This window comes from Epinephelus moara, chromosome 7, assembly GCF_006386435.1.
Source record: "Epinephelus moara isolate mb chromosome 7, YSFRI_EMoa_1.0, whole genome shotgun sequence".
NCBI classification, from domain to species: Eukaryota; Metazoa; Chordata; class Actinopteri; order Perciformes; family Serranidae; genus Epinephelus; species Epinephelus moara.
Genome location: NC_065512.1, coordinates 23,283,131 through 23,308,596, shown reverse-complemented (window position 1 = coordinate 23,308,596; position 25,466 = coordinate 23,283,131). Strand labels below are relative to the sequence as shown.

Sequence of the window (25,466 nt, the reverse complement as noted above, 5' to 3'; positions counted from 1 at the left end):
TTTGTTCTCATTCTGTGATTGTTTTCAGTAATGTTGCACACAGTAAGTGCTTTAAATCACCTTTTTGACGTTGTACAGACGACAGTGCTGCCATGTCCAATAAACTGCAGGTTTATTATCTCAAAGCTTAATGGTTCATGATGAATGCTCGTTTTTTGTTTGACAAAATATTAAAGATGAATACAGTTTTCCTGACAAATGTAAAGCACACTGCTGTGATGTGATTTGCAAGTTGTACAGCGCAGAGTAGATTCATAGTAAACTGTATCTCATGTTTAAAATGCCAGATTAACAGCAATAGCACCAGTATGATGTTCACATCCATGTGGTCTCTCTTTAACACACCCACCGGATGAAACGGTCAAACAAGCTGGACTGAGACATTTCCAAAAAGTCTTTTCCTTTAAAGATGGCATGCGGCTCCTCCATAGTCAGCTTCATCAGAACACTTTGGTCAACTTCACCTCTTGTAGCTACCACTGTGGAGACGACCTGTGCCCCGCGCATGGCACTAACCGCCTCATCTAGGTTTGTGGTGTCAGTGTTGCCGTCTGTAAGGAAAACAAATTGAATCTCTGCGATGCGTCTGGTCTTGCGAGCATTTCCTTTACCCAAGATGTTGTCGATGGTGTGGAAGATGGCAGGCCCTACGCTTGAAGAAGTATCCAGATAAGGCAAGCGTGCCAAGCCGTCGGCGATGACAGCGGGGTCGTGTGTGAGACCAAAGGCTAAGTGGTTCTCGTTCTCCTTGCCGAACTCTACGAGTGCCAAGCGGGCTCGCATAGTATCATTATTTTTCTGGGCCAGTGTGAGCCTGTCTACCGTCTTCTGGATGAATTCACGGACATGCCGGAAGTTGTCCGACCCGAGCCGCATTGAGCCATCCAGTAGAAATACCAAATCCACAGGCCGCTGGATGCACGGAGCTACATCAAGGTCTGTTATGAAAGAAAACAAATTGCTCACTGAGCTGCACGGCAGAATACCATTAAACAAATCATCGAGCCGTTAATAACACCTACCACGTTTACAGGGGAGATCAGGGCACACAATGACAGGATCTGAAAGGAAAATCACATGGATATGGGTTAGACTGGTTCCCAACTTAGAGGTCACCAAAGTTTCAAAGGGATCATGAGGCCCTCTTGATTTTAAGCACAGTAGGCCTGCATCTCAGTATTTCATTCATTTCTGTTTAGAAAACTAAATTAAATTGTTATTTTAAAGTTCATCACAAGATAAAGGCACAGTTAAGACCTGAATATAAGCTATATTCACAGAGCCTTCCCTCTCAGCTTAACATTAGAGAAGTGTGTGAAGAGCTACTAGAATGATGGCCAAGCATCAGGCAACACTGAATTTTATGATTTAAAATAATAGAAACATAATACAGACAGAGAATTGTATAAAAAGCAACTACAAGTATCAGGAAAACTCATCTCTGATGCAGCATTCACAGGAAATAAATAACTAAAATTAATCCAAATCGCTGACATTGCAGAATTACACTCACTTTTTGGGTTAAATTGTAAGTTTATCTGTTAATATGTACTGTTGATGGTATGCATTAAATATAATATGAGATATCCATTAAATATGTAACTTAATTAGGGGTCATCAGTTTACTTAATGATAGGATAATGGCTCCCTTAAGGGAAGAAGTTGGGCACCAGTGAGTTAGACAACAGATGGAAATAACATCATGATTTGGTTCTCATTAAGGGGGCTAATTTTTATTTTTCTAACTGTGACAACTTGCTACATTTAAAACATAGCACAATTAAAGATCTTCAATTAAAGTAAACGTGAATTTACTTCCATTATCCTTCCCAAAATATTTTAGTTATTTGAGACACAATGGTAACACTTTCTTTGGATAGTCTTTTAACATATCCACAGCTTATTAGTTGAGATTTAAAAATTCAGCTGTTTCACTTAATTCTGTAAATGTTTAACAGATTATCTGTAGAGTATATACAATTCACTACATATTCTCAGAATAATTTAGTTGAACTACTCAGTCAACCCATGCTGCCTAGGTTGACTGAGTAGTTCAAGTTCAACAAAATTATTCTGAGAATATGTAGTGAATTTTCACACACAAATATTTGCAGACAAAGATAAACATGATTTTTTTTGTAAGTCAACTAATAAACTGTTTAAATGTTTCAAGTACTCTATACACCATTTGTAGGTTAACTATCCAAATAAAGTGTAACTGACAAAGATTGCATTCTGTGTGGCTCTTGTCCAGGTCCCTTTCAGTTTAACTTCATCGAAGCCCAATTGCTTCCATATGCTGGCTTTTAAACCAGCGGGTGCCAGTCAGATGTGGTAGCTCATGACATCCAGACCAAAAGTCAAGAAATAACCTGGCTTAGAATGTAAACGTAATACACATGTTTACATCTGAACACCCAGTTGATTCAGCCGCTGGGAAAGTTCAAAATTGTTTAAGGGAATCATAATGTAGAGAATTGGGTTTTATATTTTCAAATGTTGACTTTTCTGCTTTGGAACCCCTATTAGACAAATGTTCAGGGGGGCAGAATTGTCATCCTGCAGTATGTACAGGTACAGGCTTACCAGGACAGAGCACAGTCTCCATCTTCTCAATGAAGTCATCAGCAACCAAGTCAACATAGCGCTTCATCCCAGTGACACGATTGTTGTCGTTGCACGCGATCGACTCCAGGATCTCGTCATCTTGCTCCTTTTCAAACATATCGCCAACCCCGATGGCATTCACCACCACGTTGTTGATGCAGAGGTACTGGAGCAGATTCTCGTTGTCTCGTGGGTCATAGCGGCCGTCTGTGATCACCACCACTGAAACTTTGGCCTTGGCTCTCTTGCCATGCCTGATGAGGTGATCATAGGCGTACTTGAGAGCTGAGGGTGTGAAGGTGCCCCCGGCAATCCACTGTAGATTCTTCACTGCCGTTTTAAAGGCAGACAGCGAGTTGATGTTGGGGTCATTGAGACGAATGGCCTCAAAGGTCCCGTTGTGACTGAACTGAACAACTCCAACTCTTGTGCCTAGAAGAGACAGACATGTCAAGAGATGCGGACAAGGCTTGCCTTACTCTATAAATGGTTACTGTAAACAAATCCCACGAAAAGACCAAAACCAAACATTTTGGCAACATTAGCTTGTTTGCAATCACATAGCTATTATGATGCGCAAAATTCAGATGGAAGGCAGGAAGTGATAAATGTATACTGCATGAATTAGAAACAGGAACATGACTTCATATCGTGTGACTCGTCAGAAAACTGTGTTGGATGTGATTCATACAAAACAGAGAGAAGTGAATTTTTCCGCAACTTGACCGATTTGCCCGGTGTGGTCATAATCATTGTTACAAGTGACCTCGTCCCTCAGACTTCCTAATGATACACAGCCAGCTGATGAAAACGTACAAGAGTCTAGTGGCCTATAATTTGTTTGTGTGCAGTTGGGTCCCCGACTAAAATGACTGCTGTCTTGTTTTTGGCTGGTTGAGTAAATGTGCTTGACTATAAGGGTGTTTTCACACTTGGTCCTTTTCAGCCCTCTAAACAGACTTAGAGCGGTGACTCAGCATTTTTTGCGCAAATGTGAACACTCCAAGAGAACTCAGACCCCTCTGAAGTGAACTGCTTCAAGTCCACGGGGCGGTTCGCTTAACCTGTGCCTTGTGAACACAAAGCGCTCCAAATTCGCTTCGCTCTTTGCCATTGTATTTAGCCCTCTAGATCACATGCTATTGCACTGGGACGCTTGAAAAAACAGACGAAAGCAGCCTGTAACACTTGCAAGGATGTAAGACGAGGAGTAGTTTAGTCCATGGAAGATACTGCACGTCTCCAGATGTGGGATGCAGAGTATATCAAATAGCAACAGTTTACAGCACAGAAAGGCTAAGGTTTTCTTCCAATTTTAAGTTAATCTGAAAGCGAGGGGCTTCATAACCGCACTGCAGTGCCACGTCAAAGTAAAAACAAAACTATGTCAATACATATTATATATAGGCTATAGTGTGAACAGAAAGAGTACTGATGCCCCATCAGAGCTGAAGCTGACCAGAAAAAGAACTGAGTCCTTTTTCAAATGACCTGACCTTTTTGGTCCACTTTCAGAGGACGGAGTTCGGTTCATTTAAAAAGGACTATATGTGAAAACACCCTAACCGTCTTTCACATTACATCTCTGTACATGGGTGCACTTCTGTCAGGCTAATGTTACCAGCTAACGTTAGCCAACTTTAGCCACTGTTTTCTACCTACCAGGTCAACCGTTCCCAAAGGTCTGGTGAAATGTTGTTAAAAATCTGGGTCATGGCTTAAAACATGGACAAGTTGTCATAGCAAATTGTCATTGCATCCAACACAAAGCTTTAATAATGTTGGATATTAGCTGACTCCGCCTCTCCAGACTGAAGACAGATCCACATCTGCCGCTGTTTATCAGTGACTTTTTTTTTCTACTTTTCCCCTTTGTGTCCCACTATTTTCAGGACTTAAATTAACTCTTGGTTTTTACAGAATTTGATCAATTGGAACAGCTGTAAACACTGCAAATCATGGTTGGTAGTCTTTGCCTCCAGCTGTCTGCCATTCATCTGGACAGTGTGCTTGTGTATAACGTCATATGCTATTGAGGTCTATGGCCCAGAGGAATAAGCTATATCAGGTTTGGGCTGCACCAGTAATGTCTTTACAGTATGAATGAAGTTGAAATATTAACTGGTGACACTTTCGGTAGCTGAATATATGCAATGCTGACAATCTGTACTTTGTTGTTACTGTACAGTCACTGTTAATGAAAAGTGTAGTGCCAACATGGGGCCCTATCCAAATATTTTTGGCTTACTGTATATTCAGTGGTGGCTTAAGTGATTCACTCTTTGGACATGTTTAATCTTTTATGGCCACCTCTACTCCTTGTCACTTGAAACTGTGTCTGCAGAAGGATTTGCAGGGACGTCTGTGCTGTGTTTTTGCTCAGCTGTACCGGTTAATGACGCAGGGTCGCTGGCCATAGTTCCCAGCCTGTTGATGGTGTTGATAACAAAGTTCTTTTCCAGGGTGAAGTTTGTCAGGCCGACACTCTCTGAGCTATCAATTACAAATACGATGTCCAGAGCTCCACAGTGCTTCTCACAGTCTGAGACAAAAGACAAGAAAAGGATCAGTCTGTTGAAAGATGCTTAAAGATGAAGCTGTGTTTGACTGGTGAGGATATTTACCACAACAACCGCACGTCTCCCTGATGTAAGTCATGACATCACAGTCCTGTAGTGACAGATGTGCATGTTAGAAGTAATACAACCACAGAAGTTGAATTAAAATAGTATTTTCACAACTGTATTTCTTTTTAAAGGCGACTCACATTGAGCCCAGGATCGCCCACAGGTCCTGTACCCCCCTACACACACAAACACAGAGAGAACAATGCAATTGGATCTCAAATTACTGTGCATGGTGAAGTCATTACTTGTGTGGTTGTGCTGTTGCTTACATCAGTTCCAGGATCACCTCTGGGTCCTCTTTCCCCTGGTCCACCTGCCTGACCTGGCTTCCCCTGTGCACAAAAACATTTTCAGTGGAAGTGACTCATGTTACCACATAAAGCTGCATTACTTTGGAAGTGTCTTTTTTTTTTATTGATGTCTTCATCTGATTGACCCCAGTTGTTTATTTTCTGCAGAAGACTAGCAGAACATTCCAAACCACAGCTAATTTGTTTTCACGTGTGTTTTACAAGGGGTTTCTTGAGAACTGAGCAATGTGTGGGTGCTATGAATGACTGAACAAACATCTCCAACTGTGCAATTACATGGAAACTCCAAAGAACTGATGATGGTTTTTATATGGGCTCTTAAAGGGATAGTTCAGATTATTTGACTTGGGTTTGTATGTGGTACTCATCCATAGTCAGTGTATAAGATAGAGTAGATGTCAGGCAGCACACACCCAGGGTGGAGAAGCAGGCTGGAGTCCGACATGGAAGCTAAGCAATGTACTGCTGTGGATGGGGCTCAGCAACAAAATTAATTTTAGCCACCTAAATAAATCAGTATCAGTTTAGTGTTTGCTATATATTGAGAGTATTTTCACTGCTTTACCTTTCTGTCAGACAGCCCATTGACAAAAATGGTAATTTTAGCTCGCAGAACACAGGAGCTGCTGGTCTACCGCTTTTGCGATCAGTTAGTTAGTTTGTAGTTTGTTAGCAATGGATATTCATTTTTTTAGGTGGTTGAAATACTTTTTTGGCTGACCCCTCCACAGCATTACATTGCTAAGCTTCCATGTCAGACTCCAGCCTGTTTCTCCAAACTCGGAACATGCTGACCGCCATCAACATTATGTAATGTACTGTCTAGGTGTAAGTACCCCATACAACCCCACTTCCAAAAATCTGAACTATCCCTTTAAGAAACATGTCACCTCACTGGTCCAGCTGGTGTAACATGATCTCTTTGGACTGTTGTTGTGTGTCCAAATGAGAAACTGCACCTGGTACAATATCCAGCAACTACACAGCCCTGTTCTTCAGCTAAACTCAAACAATGCATATTTTATTTACGACGCTGTCTTTACTGCAGCATCAGACAAAGTGATGTGCTCACCCACATTACAACAGGACATGTGCACTTAATCTCTAACTAAGATTTCTACCTAAATCCCAATACAACAGAGGGGGGTGAAACTTTCTTGCAGTGGATGAAAGCACTTTAAACATACATCCTCCCCCCCAAAAAATCCCCAACATCTCATTCCAGAAACAATGTCTCATGTACTCAGGACCATCCACAGAGCTTCCTGCAAAGTTTTCTTTGGAACTTCTTCCTACTGAAGAAAGAGTCTCAACGGGAAGTGGTCACAGTGAGGTCTGTGCATTATCCTGGGTACCTGAGACATTGTTTTTGGAAAGGCATGCTACTGTGAGCACTCAAACAGATATCTACTGTAAAAGTCTGCCCAGCTAAATGTTCTAAGTTGTAAGCATTGGTGTTGTCCATGTGATCTGCAAGACTAAGAAAGCTCCACTTAAAACCACTTAAAAATGTGAAAGTATACATATCAACCTAGTTTTGTGACTCAACTTTCATGTCATCTATTTGTTTTCTCAAATACAGGGTAGAGAAATGCTGCAGAACATGCAGAGAGACCCTCCTGTCTTCCTCGCCCCACCCTGCTGAGCCCAGTGCTTAGCGTGTGTGTGGATGAGCGAGTGATATGGGACGTGCTGAGAGCAGACAGCTGTTGGTGATTGGAGCAGAGGGGAAATCAGTGGTAAAGATGACAAGTCGTAGTAAATGTAGAGTGTAGGTTTCAGTTTGTCCGTGAATAAACACTGGGGCTCCTCAAGATCCAAATAAAGTCCCTGTGTGTTGCTTCTCAACTGCTTGTCAGCAGTAACCTCGGACCTGGAGGTCTCTTAGGGTGGCAAACAAAAACCAAAAGCCATAACAGTAATTTCAAACAGTGTATTTATCCGCAGAGACCCTGTCCTCTGCCTGTGTCTTCTTGTCTTTTCTTTTTCTTTTTTAATTTTCACGATGCTCCTGGGCACAGCACACAGTTGAGGTCAGGAATTTAGTGACCAGGTGCCAGACCTTAAGCAGTACGCATCCAAGAGTAAGCTACGAAATTACAGGCACAGTGCCGAAAAAGGCAGATATATGAGCTTAAACCAGTTTGATTTTATGCAAACCGGATGAATCAGCATTTCTCATTGTGGCACGTTCTGGCAAATTAAAAAGTAGCCTGGATCATCAACCTGTGCTGAAGGTGTCGCAGTGCTAAATCCATCTCCTCATAAGTAATCCAGGTGCATTAGCAACAAGGAATATGACAATGTGACTAATATTATATTATGGGTATAAATGGACTAACTGAGCCACTGTTGTCTGACGGGCTGTGTGCAATTTACTGCTGAGGTCATGCCTATGTTGGCGACATGACAGAGATCAAATTTCAGTAGAGGCGGGAGATGGGAGAGCAGCCACAATGTGTTTACTTACTTGAAAGTTGACGTGTTTTTTGGGTTGACAAGCAAAGTCAGACTGCATCAGTATGACAACATTTTGGATTTGAAGCTGACGTAAGAGGTGTCCTAACTTTCTTCAGACACTGTGTTTCTAGTTTTAACCGTCACTCGCTTTGAAACCACCACAATGGACGAGGAAGGGCTGATCCATGAAGTTAAGATGAGGAGTTATCTATTTGATTATGCCTCCTGATTTCACTACAGAAATGTGACTGGTGGAACATTGCCAGGGTGCTAAAAGATCCTGGTAAGCTAAATGATCATCGCTAATAACAAGCTAGGCTACTTGCTGTTGGCTATATTGTATGTCATTTCCACTAAATATTACATTATAAAAGGAGTGTTTTCTGTCTAAAATGTAACGTTACAAACATAGGAAGATAAGAGGGAGGCTACTCTCCCCTCTTTTCAGTGGTAACGTGTCCAGTCTGAGCTCGAGCACACAGCTGATAGCTATGTGGTTTGTTAACATAAAGTAACAGAAGTACAAATTTAATGGATTTAATATGGACAGAGAGCTCTGATGTTAAGCGGTGCCACTATGTTCCACTCAGGTGCATCTGCTGAGTCAAGTGGACACCTGGTAAAATTTGGTTTACCGGTCCAGTCTGAAAATCTTCACACTGGCCCAATCCTGGCTTTCACTTTCTCTGGTGATACTGTTTACGAACACTAACCAACAACTACTGCACAGTATACCTTTAATCTACATGTCTCTGGTCAAAACAAAGGTTTCGTTATCAATCTTACAGGCTCTCCTGGTGGTCCATCAGCTCCAGGTTCTCCTTTGGCACCACATTCACCTCTGCCCCCTCTTGGTCCTTTTTTACCAGGATCACCTCTGTCTCCCTGGAAAGATCAGAGTTACTTTAGACTCAAGTACGCAACATGTGCGAAAATTATGTGAGGTAAACAGAAAACCATACAGTGGACCCTCTCGATCCAGCATAGTTGAATCCCTGTCTTCCTGTGTCACCCTTCAGAAGAAAAAAAAATATACATCAGTCGCAAAATATTAGAGCGTTTTACATGATGGTATGATCAAAGTGATGAACAGAAAGATTTTGCCCACAGGTGGTCCAGGGGGCCCAGTGTCTCCCCTGGGTCCAGGATCTCCAGGGCTCCCCACATTGCCCTGCAACCACAGAAGAAACTTTCAGTAAAAGTAAAAACACAAGCTCTGACAATTAGCAGATAGAGTTTATGGTTAAAATGTTATGAGCAGTAATCCTTTCATATTGAATTCTTAAAGGAACAGTCCACCCTAAAATCAAAAATACATATTTTTCCTCTTACCTGTAGTGCTATTTATCAGTCTTGATTGTTTTAGTGTGAGTTACCAAGTGTTGGAGATACAGACCGTAGAGATGTCTGCTGTCTCTCCAACGTAATGGAGCTAGATGGCACTCAGCTTGTGTAGCTCAAAGCGCTAAAACTCAACAGCAATGTCCCTTTCCAGAAATCATGACCTGGTTACTCAAGATAATCCACAGACCTTGATGTAAGCAGTTTCATGTGGGAACTTTACTTTCTACCAAACTACACCTGCCAACTGTATCATCAAGCAGAAGCAAGCAGTCTAGCACTGCTGAGCTAGCTAATGTTACAGCTCAGTCGAGAAGAATGCCATTACTGTTTACATCACACACTGTCATGAGCACAAGCCTCTTGTCCATGAGCAGATGCACGCTGCCTTCTGCGTGGCGATGCAGTTGGCAGGTGTAGTTCGGTAGAGGCACAGATGGGTTACTGACCAAGCCTACCATGCACAGGTCCAGGGGCAACCTGGCCTTTACCTGCAAAATGTCACTCAAATAAACAGATACTGACCAGGAAGAGACTCAAAATGACCACAAAAGATGTAAAGGAACTGCAAAGAGACATAACTGAAACATAAGAGACACAACTAAGGAGAAACCAAATAACCAAAAAAAAATAAATATACCTATGAGAGCTAAAAAATGACCTCAAAGAGACACAGAACTTTTCTAAAGAAGCACAAAACATCCACAAGGACACAGAATCACTACAAAGAGTCACAAAAGCACAAAAAGAAGCTGATGACTACAAAGAGACGCAAAACAATAACAACAAAAAGACGTGAAGCAAGAACAAATTCTGTGTAGGAGAGGTGGTGGAGCCTACTGCATGTCTCTGCCCAGGGAGCCAATGTCTCATAACGGGCCTCTTAGAAAATTTACACACACAGCTCCAACTAAATGCACAGTATATTAAAACCACATTCATTAAAAAGGCTTTAATAGCTTTGTCAACAATATTTGAAAAAGGTCTAGTAACCTGGTCATGATTTCTGGAGAGAGACATTGCTGTTGAGTATCTTTTTGGCACTTTGAGCACCACAAGCTGAGTGCCATGTAGTTCTATTATATATAAGAGAGATGGCAGACATTACTGCGTCCCATATCTCCAACACTCAGTAACTCAAACCGAAAAAACACAACAAAAAAAAAAAATCTAAAGTGATAACTAGCACTACAGGTAAAAGAAAAAATATGTAATTTTTGGGAGTGAACTGTCCCTTTAAGCAACTTAAGCCCCCCTGCCTTATCTGTAAAACTGAAAACTAATAAACATATATTTTTTAAAAAAGTAATAAACAACAAACATTTCCTCCAGGCAGCCCTGTTTCTCCTGGCTGACCCCTCGGTCCTGGTAGTCCTTGGTCTCCCTGGGAGAGAAAGTCAGAGGGAAAACATCATTACTAGACATCCTTCGCTACAGCCCCCATACTGTACACAGACTTACACATGCTGATGTGAATTTGGCAATACAGGGCACTGAACCAATTATCGGGAAAAAAAAAGCTTGGTTTTTTTCATTTGTAGAACAATTTCCCTGGAAGATGTGTTTTTACGATAACAAGTTCAGCTCAGGCTATTTTGGCAGCACACCCAGAACATGAACGCAGGACTCCAGTATTGGAGGTCTGAGGAAGACTTGCTGAGCTCTTAGGAAGCTGCAGAATCATCCCTCTGCCAAAATCCACCCACGTCATGATCCCCCTCACCTTTGCGCCCTTGAGTCCATCTTCTCCCGGCTGGCCTCTGCCTCCCAGTGGCCCTCGTTCTCCCTGGGAAATAAATGAACATGTCAGGATTCGCATCACACCATTAATCATCAGCTAATGTATACAAATAATTCTATTTCAGAGAACTATGGGAAGACTTTCACTAAGATTCTCCTTTGGAAATAGCAGCAGTGGACAAAGACGTGTTAAAGATCTTTCTGTGGAAGAGTAAATCCTCGCAGAGGGATTTGTAACTCCGGGGCCTCGTCTCTCTCATGCTGTTGAATTCTCTGGTAGGGTCAACAGAGTCCACTGCAATTTATCAGCATTTCACAATAGGTTATTTGGCTCTCAGATCATCAGAACCAGTTCTCATTCCTGTTATGCTCCCCTCTGTATGTTTTCTTTAACACATTACAACAAGTTGAGTCATGTTTCAGATGAAATTCTGTTGTATTTGTATTTTCTGCAGCTTAAAGCAGTTAAAGAAAGCAGCGGCTCTCAATGCTATCAACCCGCTCCAAAATCAAAACTAAAAATATAAAAATGACATTTCTGGATGAAAGTGATTAAAGTAAACATAAATATGGTGTCAAACTTACCTTCTCCCCTTTCGGCCCATCAGGACCTTGACCTCCCTTTATTCCCGGGTCTCCTCTCCTTCCCTGTTAATATTTATTTCATAATAATTTATAACAAACGTTGAAAAATTCTCAAAATGATATACATAAATGTATTTTAAATGTTTGAATACCCCTTCGCCTTGTGGTCCAACTAAGCCAGGAAGCCCCTGCAAGAGTTAACAGATTTATTTTAGAATCGGCCATGTAAAAGTGAGCCCATTTACACCTGGTATTAACATGTGTCTTGGGTGATCCGATCACAAGTGGATAACGCTAAATATAGGTGTAAACAACAACCAAGACGCATTGTGATCTGATTTCTCAAGCCACTTGCAGCTGAGGGGTCATCAATGCAGGACGTGGTGGTTGTTTGGGTGACAACACGCTAACGCTCTATAACTTGCCCATTTTACAGAGTTGGACGAAGTGTTGTGTGACCTTCAATTGTTTTGACCTGTGGAAGGAGACATGTTGAATTCTGCCGAAAGCGATATCTCCAGCTTCACCGACACAACCACCACTGTGACTAATGAGCATGCTAGCGGGAGTGTGGACGTAACAACTGAGCATGGGGCGCTTTGACTCACTAACGTAAATGATGTAGGCAGTAATGACATCTGAACAGTGGTCAGCTGGAGACATATGATAGACACAGGTGTGTCTCAGCTGTTCGCTTGTGTTCAGATGACTGAAACACACGTTAACTCCAGATTTAAACAGGCTCGTTGACTTGCAGTAATACATAACAGATGTAATTATAATGAAAATAACTGTTGTTCTGTACCGGAAGTCCTTTATTTCCAGGTGGTCCTGGATTTCCAGGGTTTCCATCTTCGCCCTAATGAGGATAGATTTTTGATTCTGTTTTTCAGTAAAGAAAATCTTTATTTTCTGACAGTAATTTCAGTTGTGTTGTAATTTAAAGTTTACCTTTGGTCCTTCGTCACCTTTAGGACCAGCGGGACCTGTCTTTCCATCGAGGCCTCCCTCACCCTAAACAAATAAACAAACAAACATGAAAGGAGACATTTACTAATGTACATCTGAAATGTCTAAAAGTCTACACAGCCCATGAAATAATGAAATGTTTCAGCTTTTTTAGTTCTAGATTTATTCTGTTATGAAAATTCTAACCTTTTGCTTTTGCATCTTTTGCTGAGCACCAAAACACACTGATATAAAATTTCACTGTAATACATCCAAGAGTAGTAAATACATTAGGGCTGTCAAAATAACATGTTAATTTAGATAATCATAGAAAAAAAAATGCTGATTAATCGCGTTCCGTGGTGCCCTTTGACCCGGTGTGTTATTGAAGGCCACAATGGCTTTATTACACGATAGAGACCAACGCGGCGACGCTGCTTGGCTCCATGAATGGAACATTTGCATTTAAATAACACCCAGATAGAACTGTTGATAGGAGCAACGTTATCTGCAGTTTCTGCACTAAGGAATTTTTGTACCGTCTGAGAACTTCCAACTTCTGAAATATCACCTCATCACAAAGCATGTAGCAGCAAACCCAGTGGTGCGAGCTAGAACAGCCTCTGTTGCTAGCGCTAGCAGCTAGCCTCGTCAAGCCGCACTTGACCAGGCATTCAGACGCAAATGAAGTCTACCAGTGACAGACTAACTCCCTTGCAAAATGAACTGCAGACCAGTTTTAGTGGTAGAGGACAGGGGAACAACTGTGTCCAAAATCTAGCAACTTTACTATGACACATCTGCCAAAATTCATCTGAATTAAAAAATGAAAAATACATTCACAGCAAGAAATGATGTATGCGATTAATTTTGAATAATTAATCACAGAGCATGTAATTAATTAGATTTTTTTAAATCACTTGACAGCCCTGAAATATACATACTTACTTCAGACCAAGTGAGCAATGTGCCATTAGCAATGTGCCATTAGCAATGTGCCATCCCTTGAGCTCTGACAAGGCTAGTCACAGTTTTCAAAGTGTTTCATTATCAGCTGTTTGTTAATTTGTGTCTTTGTAATGACATGAGAATAATGGGTTAAAAGACAATAATACTGTTTAAAATTCTGCACTGTTTTTAGCCACATTAGCAGGATTGGTCTGTGGGGCTTTTTTTGTCAGTGTCTGACGCCACAAGTCACTGTTCAAGCGCCAGGTTTCGACGACTTCGGAGTGAGACCAGGTTGGTTTATTCACCATACCCATGTTTTTATCTGCCGATAGGTTAAAGGGGAGACAAAGATCGCAGTTTGTATTTAATACGGACCTTTTCTCCTTTGTCACCAGGTGGTCCAGTCTCACCAACTTCTCCATGGTAACCATTTGGTCCCTTTAAAATACAAAAACAAATTGGTATGGAAGTTTAGTAAACAAATCTTTATAGCTGTATGGCTGATGGATTGTAATATTACCAAGCCATCTGTATATATTACGCAAGATGGTTAGAGTAGAACTGGACCTATCTTGGTCAAAATATACCACATTAACCTTTAACAACAGAACCCTGAGAGCAACATGATGAATAATTTAGTATAATTACTAGACATACCTCGTCACCTGGATCACCTTTGCAACCAGGGGCTCCAATGCGGCCAATTTTACCCTGAAAATTTCCCAAAGACGATATCTTATTAGTATACTGAACAGATCGGAGTCATGGTATAATGCACATTTTACTTAATACGACTCACCTTTTGACCGTCAGTTCCATTCTTCCCAGGTACTCCTGCCGCACCCTGAATATTTGGACATCAGTGACGACAGAAAATTAACAACAGTATGGGAACACTGACAGTGTTGGATGCAGTCCGATATAAAATATGTGCAAGCATAACAGTAAAATTGTATTTTACCTTTGCTCCAATTGCTCCAAATTCACCCTAATGAGGTAAAGCAGAGCCATTAATCCCAACAACATTTCACTTATTTGACAGATGGACAGAAAAGTATGGATATAAAGATTCATCTCTTACCTTGTCACCTTTCAAACCAACCTCTCCCTATATCAGAGCACAGAAGGACATGTTAGTGAGATAAAGCATGTAAACTTAGTTAACTATGTAGCACACAAGATCATCAGTCAGTGGGCCTCAGCAAACCTTTGGACCAGGTTGTCCGATCGGACCTTCAATGCCAGGATCACCCTGTAATATAATAAAATATACTCAGCATTAAAATTATACAATATTGTTTTCAGAGTACTTTAAGTGCAATGGCGATGCTAACTTCTACCTACCGGTCTACCCTTTTCACCGCTTGGCCCAGTACGACCTCTGTCTCCTTTTAAACCCTGGAAATAAGAAGAAATATTGACACTTCAACGACACAATCTTCAGTACAAGCACAGAGTTTATATACTTTTGACTTTATTATGTATTTGATTTTGTTTTTCGACTCTTACTTTTGCACCTCGATAGCCTTTTGGCCCAGGAAGTCCAGGAGTCTCAAAGCATTTATGTTCATAACACTACAAAGAAGACAAAAAAATAAATAAATGTTGTAATACATGACAACATAGACAAGAAGACATTTGGAAGCAGAAATGTGCCCCCTTTTTTGATTGCTAATGACTGCAAAGTCTGTCTTACCTGTAAATAGGCTTGATATTTCTGCAAAGAAATAACAACAGTAAATGAAAAGTACAGGAAAGTGATACTGTAATTAAAGTCTGAATTAGAATTAGGGCTGGGCAATATGGAGAAAATTGAATATCACAGTATTTTTCAACAAATACATTGATGATATTGTTGGGTTGACTGTTGTTGCTTTCACAAAATATTTACACAACGAGATTTTTGATAAATATTCATCAGTGATAGTCATATGATGACTAATATACCAGATGCCAGAAATTTAGAGGTCAATACCAATACCACATTTTTGATACTCAACTCAATACCACTGTAAGAAAAAAACAAAAACAAAAAAACCCATTAAATCCAGTGTACTTAACATACACTTCTTTGTTAAATTATTAAAAACTTTTGAATAAGTTTAATTCTTAAAAATATTAATTAGAAATCATGATCATGTTCATTAATGTGCACTGTCCCTTTCTAAATAAAATAAATATAAATAAACATAAACATAAAAAATAAAATAAATCTAATAAAAAAAATGTAATTAAAATTGTATTATTAATTCCTGATGATACGCTTCAACGCAAAGTACTAGTCTGTGTGGTTTATTGTTTTTTTTTGAGTAAGGAAACAAATTAATATATGGCCTTCAGTGTAGTGACATATTCCTATCCATTGTTGTTCAGCGCTCGTTCATGTAGGATGTTAGGGTTGGTCTTATTTGTCTTGCCCCTTCTTCACTGATTGGACGGCTGGGTAAAATGTGACAGTGACGAGTGCAGAGTTTTGCCCAGAGCTGAACATTTTTCAGCTCTCGGCCACCAGAAAAAAACGCCAGCCTACAGCACTCAGCACAGAATCCACGTTCAGTGCCTCGTCACGCTGCTGGCTTTTGTAGCATCATGTAAATATACGGCACTCACACTGCAAAAAAATGTAAACGCTTTTCTTTTCAACGAGTCAAAGGGGAGCTGTCGCTGCAGCTGCACTTGTCGCCATCTTCCACATAGGGTTGTTGTTTGTCTGTGTTGGCAGGCGGTCTTCTTCCTTTGAAATTTAACGCCAGACTGGAACACTTGTAGGTGTGTACGCTGCCTTGACAGGATCAGAAGAATTGCATCCCTGGTACCTTTGGTACTGGAGATAAATGAGTACGTTTTCAGAATTTTGGCATTGAATTGGTGCAGAAGTGTCAGTTGTCATGACATCCTTAGTAAAAGGGCAAATATTAGAACAGCTAGCAGTCTGGTCAGTTCAGAATATGACATAACTTTACTGTAATGCACCTTTAAAACCAGGAAAAGACGACAGTTACAATATTTCGATCTCCGAAATCTAAGTCGATATCTGGTCTCATATCATGATATCAATATATTATCAATGTATTGCCCAGCCCTAATTAAAATAGAAGCATCTTTTCAAGAAAGGGAAATGATTTCAGATCACCATGGCTTTTATGATACGTTGGATGGATTCAGTCACTATTCGGGGTTTGTCATTAATGATGTCCACAACTATGTAGTCATCACGGTACACTTCAGCAGGAGAGCTGGCTATCTCCTTCATCCCCAAGTCGTCGATGTTCCTGGACGCTGCCACTGAGAAAATTTGGATCCCTTTCTCCCGGGCCTTCTCTGCCATTGCCTTTATCCCTCCACATGGACTTCTTGTCACATGGCCGTCAGTGATGACCACAGAGAAGAGCACAGACTTCGTCCCTGTGGAGTGTTCGGTCATATACTTAGCCATTCTTTCAAGGGCGCAGTCGGTGAAGGTGCCTTTGCCCTCGTATATAATCCCTGTAACGTTCCTGATGAAGGTCTCCTTGTTTGTGAACTGACTGAAGATAAACTGTGTCTCGGAGAAGTTCAGGCCTCCTATGGACCAGGAGATCTGGACGTGGCCCTTGTACAACTCATCATTCAGCTCCTGGGCAAACATCTTGGTGAACTCCTTCACTTTCGTCACCAGGCTGCCAGGAGGCGCCTCCTGTAAGGCGATAGTCTCTGAAGTGTCGAGCGTGAAAAACACCTTGACAGGACAATGGATGATTCCATCTGGAGGAGAAAACAATGACAAACGTGTGAACATTTTCACTGCTTTGTTGCACGTTTAGGTGTAATTTGTGGCACTGGACACAAATTACAAATGTAATATAGACAGTGGTGGAAAGTAGCTACATTTAGTAAAGTACTGAATGTAAGTAGTTTTGAAGTAGTTTTATGTGTGAGTATTTTCTTTATTTCTCAACTCCACTACATTTCAGAGGGACATATTATAGTTTTTATTCCACTCCATTTATTTCACAGTTACTTCACAAATTAATCCTTTTGCACAAATACAAATGAAGAACTTAAAAAATGTGATGCTTGGTGATACATTAAACTACTGAACCCATCAGCATATACAATTAGAGCTGACATGATTAATTTAAAGTGATTAGTTGGCTGACAGAACATTCATTGGCAACTATTTTGATAATTGTTGATGATCGTTTTTTTTCTCACTTTCCTCCCCAAGGCTGCAATTATTTGTCCTTGTGCCTCCCAGAGTGACTGGGGTAAAATGCATGACCCTCCTCCAGCCATAAATATTGTATATTTTTTTATAATCACACCATATGTGGGTATTGAAACTAATGCAAGACCAAACAGCACAGAGGGAGTGAGAGATGTCACCAAAACATCAGCTAATTTCTTATTTTTATTATTGTTTTCAAATCCTGTGATGATATGAAATTAAACAAAATCCTGGAGTTGTAAAAAGCCTTGTTTTTTTCTTCATGCATGCAGGAGTGCAAAATTATTATTTTTTTTTTAACTGTATCTGGTTCATGCAAACTGTTTACTTTTGGTGAAATTTCAAATAAGATATAGAATAAAGTAATTTGTATTAAATATCACTTTATTAAGCTTAACTTTGGTTACGTTTCCCGATGGAAGTGTTTGTCCGAGATGGTGAAATCGAGGACTGTCGAAAAGGTAAAAATCCATCAATAATTTCTGTTGTAACAGTTTCAATGATTTGTTTTTGGCTGATTTAAAAAGGAAACATGCCCTCCAAACCTACTGGTGGAATTTGGGGTTGAGAAGGTATTTAAAATAAATACAAAATACAAACATTTAAAGTTGCCTGTCTCTCCCCTACGCCGAAATTTATTTTATTTATTTATTTTTTTTTAAAAAGTCCCTCCTCAGCACTTAAAAGGTGATTTGACATTTTTTTTTTTTTTTTTTTAACAGCGTTTTAGTAGTTTTATTTAAGTAAAAGATCTAACTACTTCCTCCATCACTGGTAGTTCAGTTCTACAGTTCTACAGTTCTGTGGTACGTTTTTGTTTTCATGCTACTGTATACTCCAACTCCACTACATTTCAGAGGGACTCCATTTTTTCCCCCCTAAAAGCTATAGTTGCTGGATACTTTTCACATAAATATTTTTTAAACAAAACAAACAATATATATTGAGAAATGTGAATGAGCTCCACCTGGACTAATACAACATTAAACTACTGCTTGCATGTTAATGCATCAATAACAGTCAGTACAGACGTTCATGTTCAGAGTCATTTATTTTAAATACTTTAAGTACATTTTGTCACCAGTACTAGCTTTTATGTAAGTAATATTTTAAATGATGGAGTGTTTTTATCGTGTGGTATTTCTCCTTTTACTTAAAGCTTTGAATACTTCTTTTAATATTAAATTCATGTAAAGGCCTCAATTCTGAGTTCTTAGAATATACTGTAAAACTTTAATTCCTTTCACACAAAACTGATGCTCAGCAAAGATGGGAAATACGATTAAGATGTTTATTTAAACCATGAATATCACTTGTATAAAAAGTAGGCTTCAGATAATGTCAATTTTGAATCATTCATTTGATCTAGCTCCAACAGACAGCGCATCAGAGAGAGACTGAGTGACGACGCTTGTTTTATGCCACCGAGCATACCGACACAACACCACTTTAGCTTGTTAAAACAATACTCACAACTTGGTTTAATTGTTTTGAATAACCCTTTTGATTCTTTTGATCTGACGACCCTTACGGACTAAGGGAATAACTTATAAGTAATCGAGGAATGGACACATAATTTGAAGTAGCCAACAACCTGGTTTACACAAAAATTAACTGCTTGGCAACCAGATCAGGCCTCTAATTGAGACAGGCCTTTATTTGTCAAAATGTGTAGCCACACCGGGTTAGTAAAAGGGACTGGGCTTTTTATTGGGACTAGGCTTTTAATTGAAGTTTTATGGTAATTACTATCATATTCTATTGAGCTAAAAAGAAATGTATGGAACTCACTCTTACAGTCTTCAGGTCTGGGTGGGAATGGAGGTGGAGTCGCATTTGGACTGTCACCTCGCCCGGTTACTGGCCTGGGTCCACGAGGGCCCACACCTTGAGGGACTGCAGCGTGGAGCATGCACAGTAAGATGAACCCTGAAATCACCGCCATTTTTCCTGGGAAAAAAATAATAAAAAAAATACAAGACAGAGAGGAGAGGACAGGCTTACTTTTAACTCCAACACTCTCTTTGAATGCAGGAAATAGCTGTCAAACAAGTGAGGCTTTACAGAAGGCGTCTCCGCAGGGCTTAGGAATGTTTATCGTTGTTTTAAACAATGTCAGTGAATAACCACACAGTGGAAAAATAGGACAATATTTAAAATTATAGGAGAAATGGAAATTTGTTGTTGCATCCCACCTGTTTGGGGACCTCCATGCAGGGGGTCCCCAAACTGTTTCATAAAATACAAAAAAAGGACCTAGATAAGAGTTTAGCTGAGGAAGAGTTGTACTGTTTGGTGCGAGTTGAGAGGACAGCGGTGTGCTGTACATTTGGAGAGAATTACTTTTAATAAAAGCACTAAATCTCTGTAACTTAATATCAACAAACAACAAATGAGTAAAACACAGATTAAACTGTTGGTTTAGCACAACCCTGATCTACAGCTTGGCTTCTCAAAACATACAGATGACAACAAGTAGATAAGAGTTCATCAGTCAAAGAAATAAAATCCAAAACAGCTGTGTTGTTGTACAGTGGTGGAATGTAACTACATAAATGTAGTACTATTTTTAGATACTTGTATTTTATTTGAGTATTTCATTTGGATGTAGTTTAAGACCTCTTCTCAACTACATCTCTGAGGGGAATATTGTACTTAACTGCTATAGTTACATCGAAAACATAAACATTTTATTACATTTAATGATGCACTGAAATAGATTAAACTACCCGACAGTATATAATGTAGATAAAAGTAGCTCCTCTAGACCAGCTACAACATTATCAGAGGTGAAAGAAGCACTTAGATCTTGTACTTAAAGGATAACTTCTGCATTTTTAACCTGAACCCTATTTTCCCATGTTTATGTGTCTAAGAGACTGATATGAACAATTTTTAAAAATCGGACCAGTATTTAGTGAGAGGAAAGCAGCAGCGCAATGGGCTGCAATGTAAGCATATGGGGCAAGTGAACATTGTCCCCATGTCTCCATTAGAAGTGGTTATTTTTGCCACAGACAGGTTCAAATTGTTATTATAAGTGTCTGAAGTGTCTCTTTACCTTTCACTTGATTCGGTCTGCTTGTTATTGTCTTGTTAAGCAGAGTTTTTGTTTTGAAATCTCATGAGATGTCACTTGCTGCAGGAAGACAACAGTGGAAACGTGCATGAGATTTGGAGACAGTATAATAACCAGATTTGTTACAGGGAACATAGTTTTAGTGTTATCTAAAACAGTGGTTCCCAGCTGGTGGGTCGCGGGCCCATTCTGAATGGACCGCAAGTGACTCGCAAATGTGTCAAGTTTGGAAAAAAAATAAAAGTACAGTAAATTTCCAGCATAGAGCTTTTATTACTCAGTGCCATTTTCTGCTTTAGAGTGAGTGTCTAACTGACAGCTACTTGACAGAGACTAGCTCAACGACATGGCCAAAAGCAAGTATGACGCTAATTGTACTGAACTGTGGGACCTTGAACTAATGACTAAAGATCAAGGATGATTTTTTACCTGATTTTGGCAATGTGGATGACGCCTTTGAATCTGATTGTTGCCTGTATTCATTTGAGGCAGAGTACTAACCCTTTCGAAAATTATTGTTCACTTTAGTCTCTTAAACATGTAAAAATAGCACGCGCATCCCAAAAAATTAGTCCAGCACCCAGCACTAATTTTTTGGGATGGTGGATTTGACCAAGAATGGTATATCACCATGGTGATATGCCCTTAAAGTGATTTGAAGGAGCCTATCTAAGCTGACATTGGGCGAGAGGCGGGGTACACCCTGGACAGGTCACCAGACTATCACAGAGCTGACACATAGAGACAGACAACCATTCACATTCACATTCACACCTACGGACAATTTAGAGTTACCAATTAACCTGCATGTCTTTGGACTGTGGGAGGAAGCTGGAGCACCCTGAGAAAACCCACAATGACACGGGGAGAACATGCAAACTCTGCACAGAGGGGCTCCCCCACCCCAGGTTTGATCCAGAAACCCTTTTGCTGTGAGGTGACAATGCTAACCACTGCACCACTGTGCCGCCAATGTTGAATATATTTTGGAATATTAATCAGAATCTGCAAATAGTAACTTATCAAATAAATTTTAGGGGAGTAAAAAGTACAATATTTACCTCTGAAATGTGGTGGAAAAGAAGTATAAAGTACTATAATACTATAATCAGTGGATGAATATAACTAAGTACAGTTACTGAAGTGCTGTACTTAAGTACAAAGTCGAGGTACTTGTACTTGAGCCTTTGTTTCCATGCCACTTTATACTTCTGCCTCACTACATCTCAGAGGAAATTATTATACTTTTTACCTCACTTCAAGTATCTGACAGCTTTAGTTACATTACAAATTCAGATTTTTGCACACAAAATATATAAAAAGCTTAAAAAATGCAATTTAATTATAAATTAAACCACCCAATAGTATATACAAGTACAGCTGGAAAGATCAGTTGATTAACCAATAAGTTGACTCATAGAAAATGAATAAGTGACTATTTTTACAATAGTTTAAATCCAAGTCACGGGGGGACATTTTTCTGCAAAGTGCTTTTACGTAAAATATTTTAAGTAGATTTTCCTGATCACAATTACATACTTTTGCTTAAGAAGCATTTTCAGTGCAGGAGTTCTACTTGTAACAGAGTAGACGTACTTTTGAAAGTGTGATAGTAGTACTTTTACTTAAGTATAAGGCTCTGAATACTTCCTCCACCGCTGACTAGACAATAAACAGTGATGGGATGGTTACTTTTAAAATATAATAGTTTCCAGATCACTAGTTACCCTGTTGAAAATGTAATAAGTAACTATTTTAATTACTTCATAAAAGTAACTTATTACATTTGATTTTTTTTTCAAATACTTTTCTAACAAATGTTTTAAACTGGACAATAAAGCTGAAAAATGTCAAAAAAATTAATGTTATATTCGACATATAATCTTTTTACCCAAAAGGATATAACTTATTCAGATTGTAATCACCAATATTTTTTATCATTAACTGTAATTTAATTACACATTGCACACTTGTTAGCTATTTTGCTGGCTATTTGCACGTTTTTGTGACAACCTCTCACTCTGTTATTTATATAATTGATCTTCTTTTTTTACTCCTGCACTTTTGATATTTTTGATATGATATTCTGTATATTTATCTTGTATATTTTTATTTATTAAAATATTTTATATTTTTTTCACATTTCTTTTTATATTTTTATATTTATTTTATATATCTTAGTACTATTATTTTTGGATATATTTTCTATTTCTATATTCTCATATATTTTTTATTGTGATCTGTTTTTGTCCTCTCGTATTTACATGTGTATTACTGTCCACATACTGTTTGATTACTTGCGGCTGTCTATCTATCTATCTATCTATCTATCTATCTATCTATCTATCTATCTACATATTTATTTTACCAATAACTGTAACTGATAATATTTATTTTGTGATTTAATTACATGTAACTAGTTACTCTGCAACACTGAATATACAATAATGTAAAATTCTCAGACTCTGGATGATGAGTACTTTTACTTTTGATGCTTTAAGTACATTTTGCTGCTAATACTTTTACTTTTTGAACTTTCACTTACAACAGAGTATCACCCACAATACTAGTGCCCACTTGCCTTAATTTCACTCTCCTTACTTCGAGTTATTCTCTTACAAAAACACATTCAGCTGTAAAGTCAAGTATACATAAACAGAAGAGTAATATCTTTACATTTCGAGCTGCTTATCTGGTTTGAGCCCGAAGCACTACACCGCCATGAACTTTTAAAATAAAGTGAAAAGTAAAGTTAAAATAAAGTGCACTCACCGCGGCGACAGTAGACAGTAAAATCTACTGTAAACTGCGACTCGAGACTGTCAGGAAATTCACAGTTTCCAGAGACTGTAAACTACAGATAATCATCTCAATCAAAAAGTTCCCATATCAGCGGAGTCAGGGTCAGCTTCTGGTCGAGGAGACGCCCGTTTTAATCTCGACAGACACACGAGCGCGTCTGGGGGCGCGCGCGTGCGGGAGGGAACTTCATTGGAGAGCTGATGTTTAGATCATCGTCTGGTGTTTGACACAGCAGCTGGAGTCGAGAGAGACAGCGCGGTCTTCGCAGCGATTGTGTAATTCTTGGGGAATAAATCAGCTTTAAGTAAACACAACATGCTGCAGTAATCTATTTATCTGCCTGATTTGACAGAATAAATGTGCGAGTCACAGACTGAATCTCTCCAAACAGCAGTTTTACTAACACTTCAGCTCCACTGCTTCATATCCTTACATGGAGAGAGCTGCACACACTCACTGTCTGTTTATGTTTCAGGACTATACAGGACCAGAGATGTCCTGGTGGAATGTCTCTGCCTGCAACCACCCAAAAATGACAGTTTATTAAAAGGACCTCATGGGTTAATCACCAGCCGATCAGCTGGTAATCAGTCAGTATGCCTTTATTGAAGATTAATATATTAATTAAATAATTTCTATGGTTCAAGTTCTCAAATGTGAGGATGTGCTGCTTTTTTACTTTTTTTTACTGTTGGTAAAACAAAACAATCAATTTGAATACATCTCCTCTGGGAAATCATATATTATAGCAAGCTTTGGTTTGTTATTAGCAAGAGCAAGGTATGGAGGTGAACTCTGAACTACAAAGTCCTCTTTATTTTACAGCTGCACACCATTACAGTAAACAATCTGATAGCCACACAAGCGGGAGGTCACTAACCGTGTGCACATGGAGCAGATTTTACCACAACATTAACTGTAACCCACATTAACATCAGTCACTGCATAATAGATATCATGTGAGTGATTTGGAACACATTTAAACAGTTCAGTCAGGAACACTTTAGACAAAAAAAACTTTACTTCCATTTGCAGTATTATATTTGACTGTATGGCTCTGTTCTGGGGCCTCTGCCTTTCCTTGGGCCTCAGCAGAAAGCCTCTTCCATGTGTCTATGTGGAAAGCCTAAGGTGGAGAGAGCACACCTATCTGCCCTTCCACGTGCGTACAAAGAAAACCCGAGGCAGAGACAGCAAAGCTCTCTGCCCTTCCATGTGTCTACATGGAAAGCCTAAGGCAGAGTGAGCAGCAGCAATGACAAACAGAAATGACACTGATAAGTCAGACACAGCATGAAAAGGAGGAGCTGGGGTGGAGGCTGGTTGCAAAGCAGCTTGCAGAGGAAGCAGCAACAGTAGGCAGGCCAGAGCAGTTTAAATGGGGCGCCCTGAATGAGATTCCCCAATTAGTTGCATAGATAGGAATCATGTGATCTATCTATCTATGGCCTTAAACACATTGTCTCACTGAGTGCTGGGAGACTCCACCCATTTAGCCCCAACATGGCACACAGCCCCCACTAAGCTAGTTAGCTGTCCCAAGCAACCCATGTGTTTATAACAAAGTCCCTTAGGTGTTGGGGAAGCTGACGCTGTCTTTGCGCCTGCTCAGGTGGTCCCTTGGTGGTTTTTGGGTGTGTGTATGCTGGTCTGGGGCTGGTTCTCCACCCCTGACTCACCCTCAGATGGAGCCAAGGGTTGGTAGGGTGCAAGGTGGTGTCGTGGTGGAGCACTACCACCCAGTTTCTCTTGACAAGCTGCAACCTGTACACGATGTTCAACAGTTTCTCAATGACAGTATAAGATCT

The 25,466-nt window shown here is 39.7% G+C and overlaps 1 protein-coding gene across 2 annotated transcripts; it reads right to left on the bottom strand.

Annotated features, from left to right (window-relative positions):
- Positions 1-95: 95 nt before the first annotated feature.
- On the bottom strand, positions 96-23,873 carry LOC126392921 (collagen alpha-2(VI) chain-like). 2 transcript variants are annotated; one of them, XM_050048670.1, is made up of 28 exons: positions 23,629-23,873; positions 19,569-19,727; positions 16,704-17,314; positions 15,267-15,287; positions 15,080-15,145; positions 14,915-14,968; positions 14,778-14,822; positions 14,652-14,678; positions 14,532-14,558; positions 14,370-14,414; positions 14,228-14,281; positions 13,946-14,008; positions 12,623-12,685; positions 12,477-12,530; positions 11,824-11,859; positions 11,672-11,734; positions 11,070-11,132; positions 10,668-10,730; positions 9,114-9,176; positions 8,968-9,018; positions 8,792-8,890; positions 5,504-5,566; positions 5,375-5,410; positions 5,232-5,277; positions 4,997-5,149; positions 2,587-3,039; positions 1,023-1,061; positions 96-938 (listed from the first exon to the last, which is right to left on the bottom strand). In XM_050048670.1, the coding sequence occupies exons 2-28, from the start codon at positions 19,720-19,722 to the stop codon at positions 337-339; spliced, it is 3,114 nt and encodes a 1,037-aa protein (XP_049904627.1). In that variant the 5' UTR covers positions 19,723-19,727; positions 23,629-23,873; the 3' UTR covers positions 96-336. The 2 variants fall into 2 exon arrangements, with proteins under 2 accessions (XP_049904627.1, XP_049904628.1); XM_050048671.1 differs by having other exon boundaries at positions 19,575-19,727.
- Positions 23,874-25,466: the final 1,593 nt, after the last annotated feature.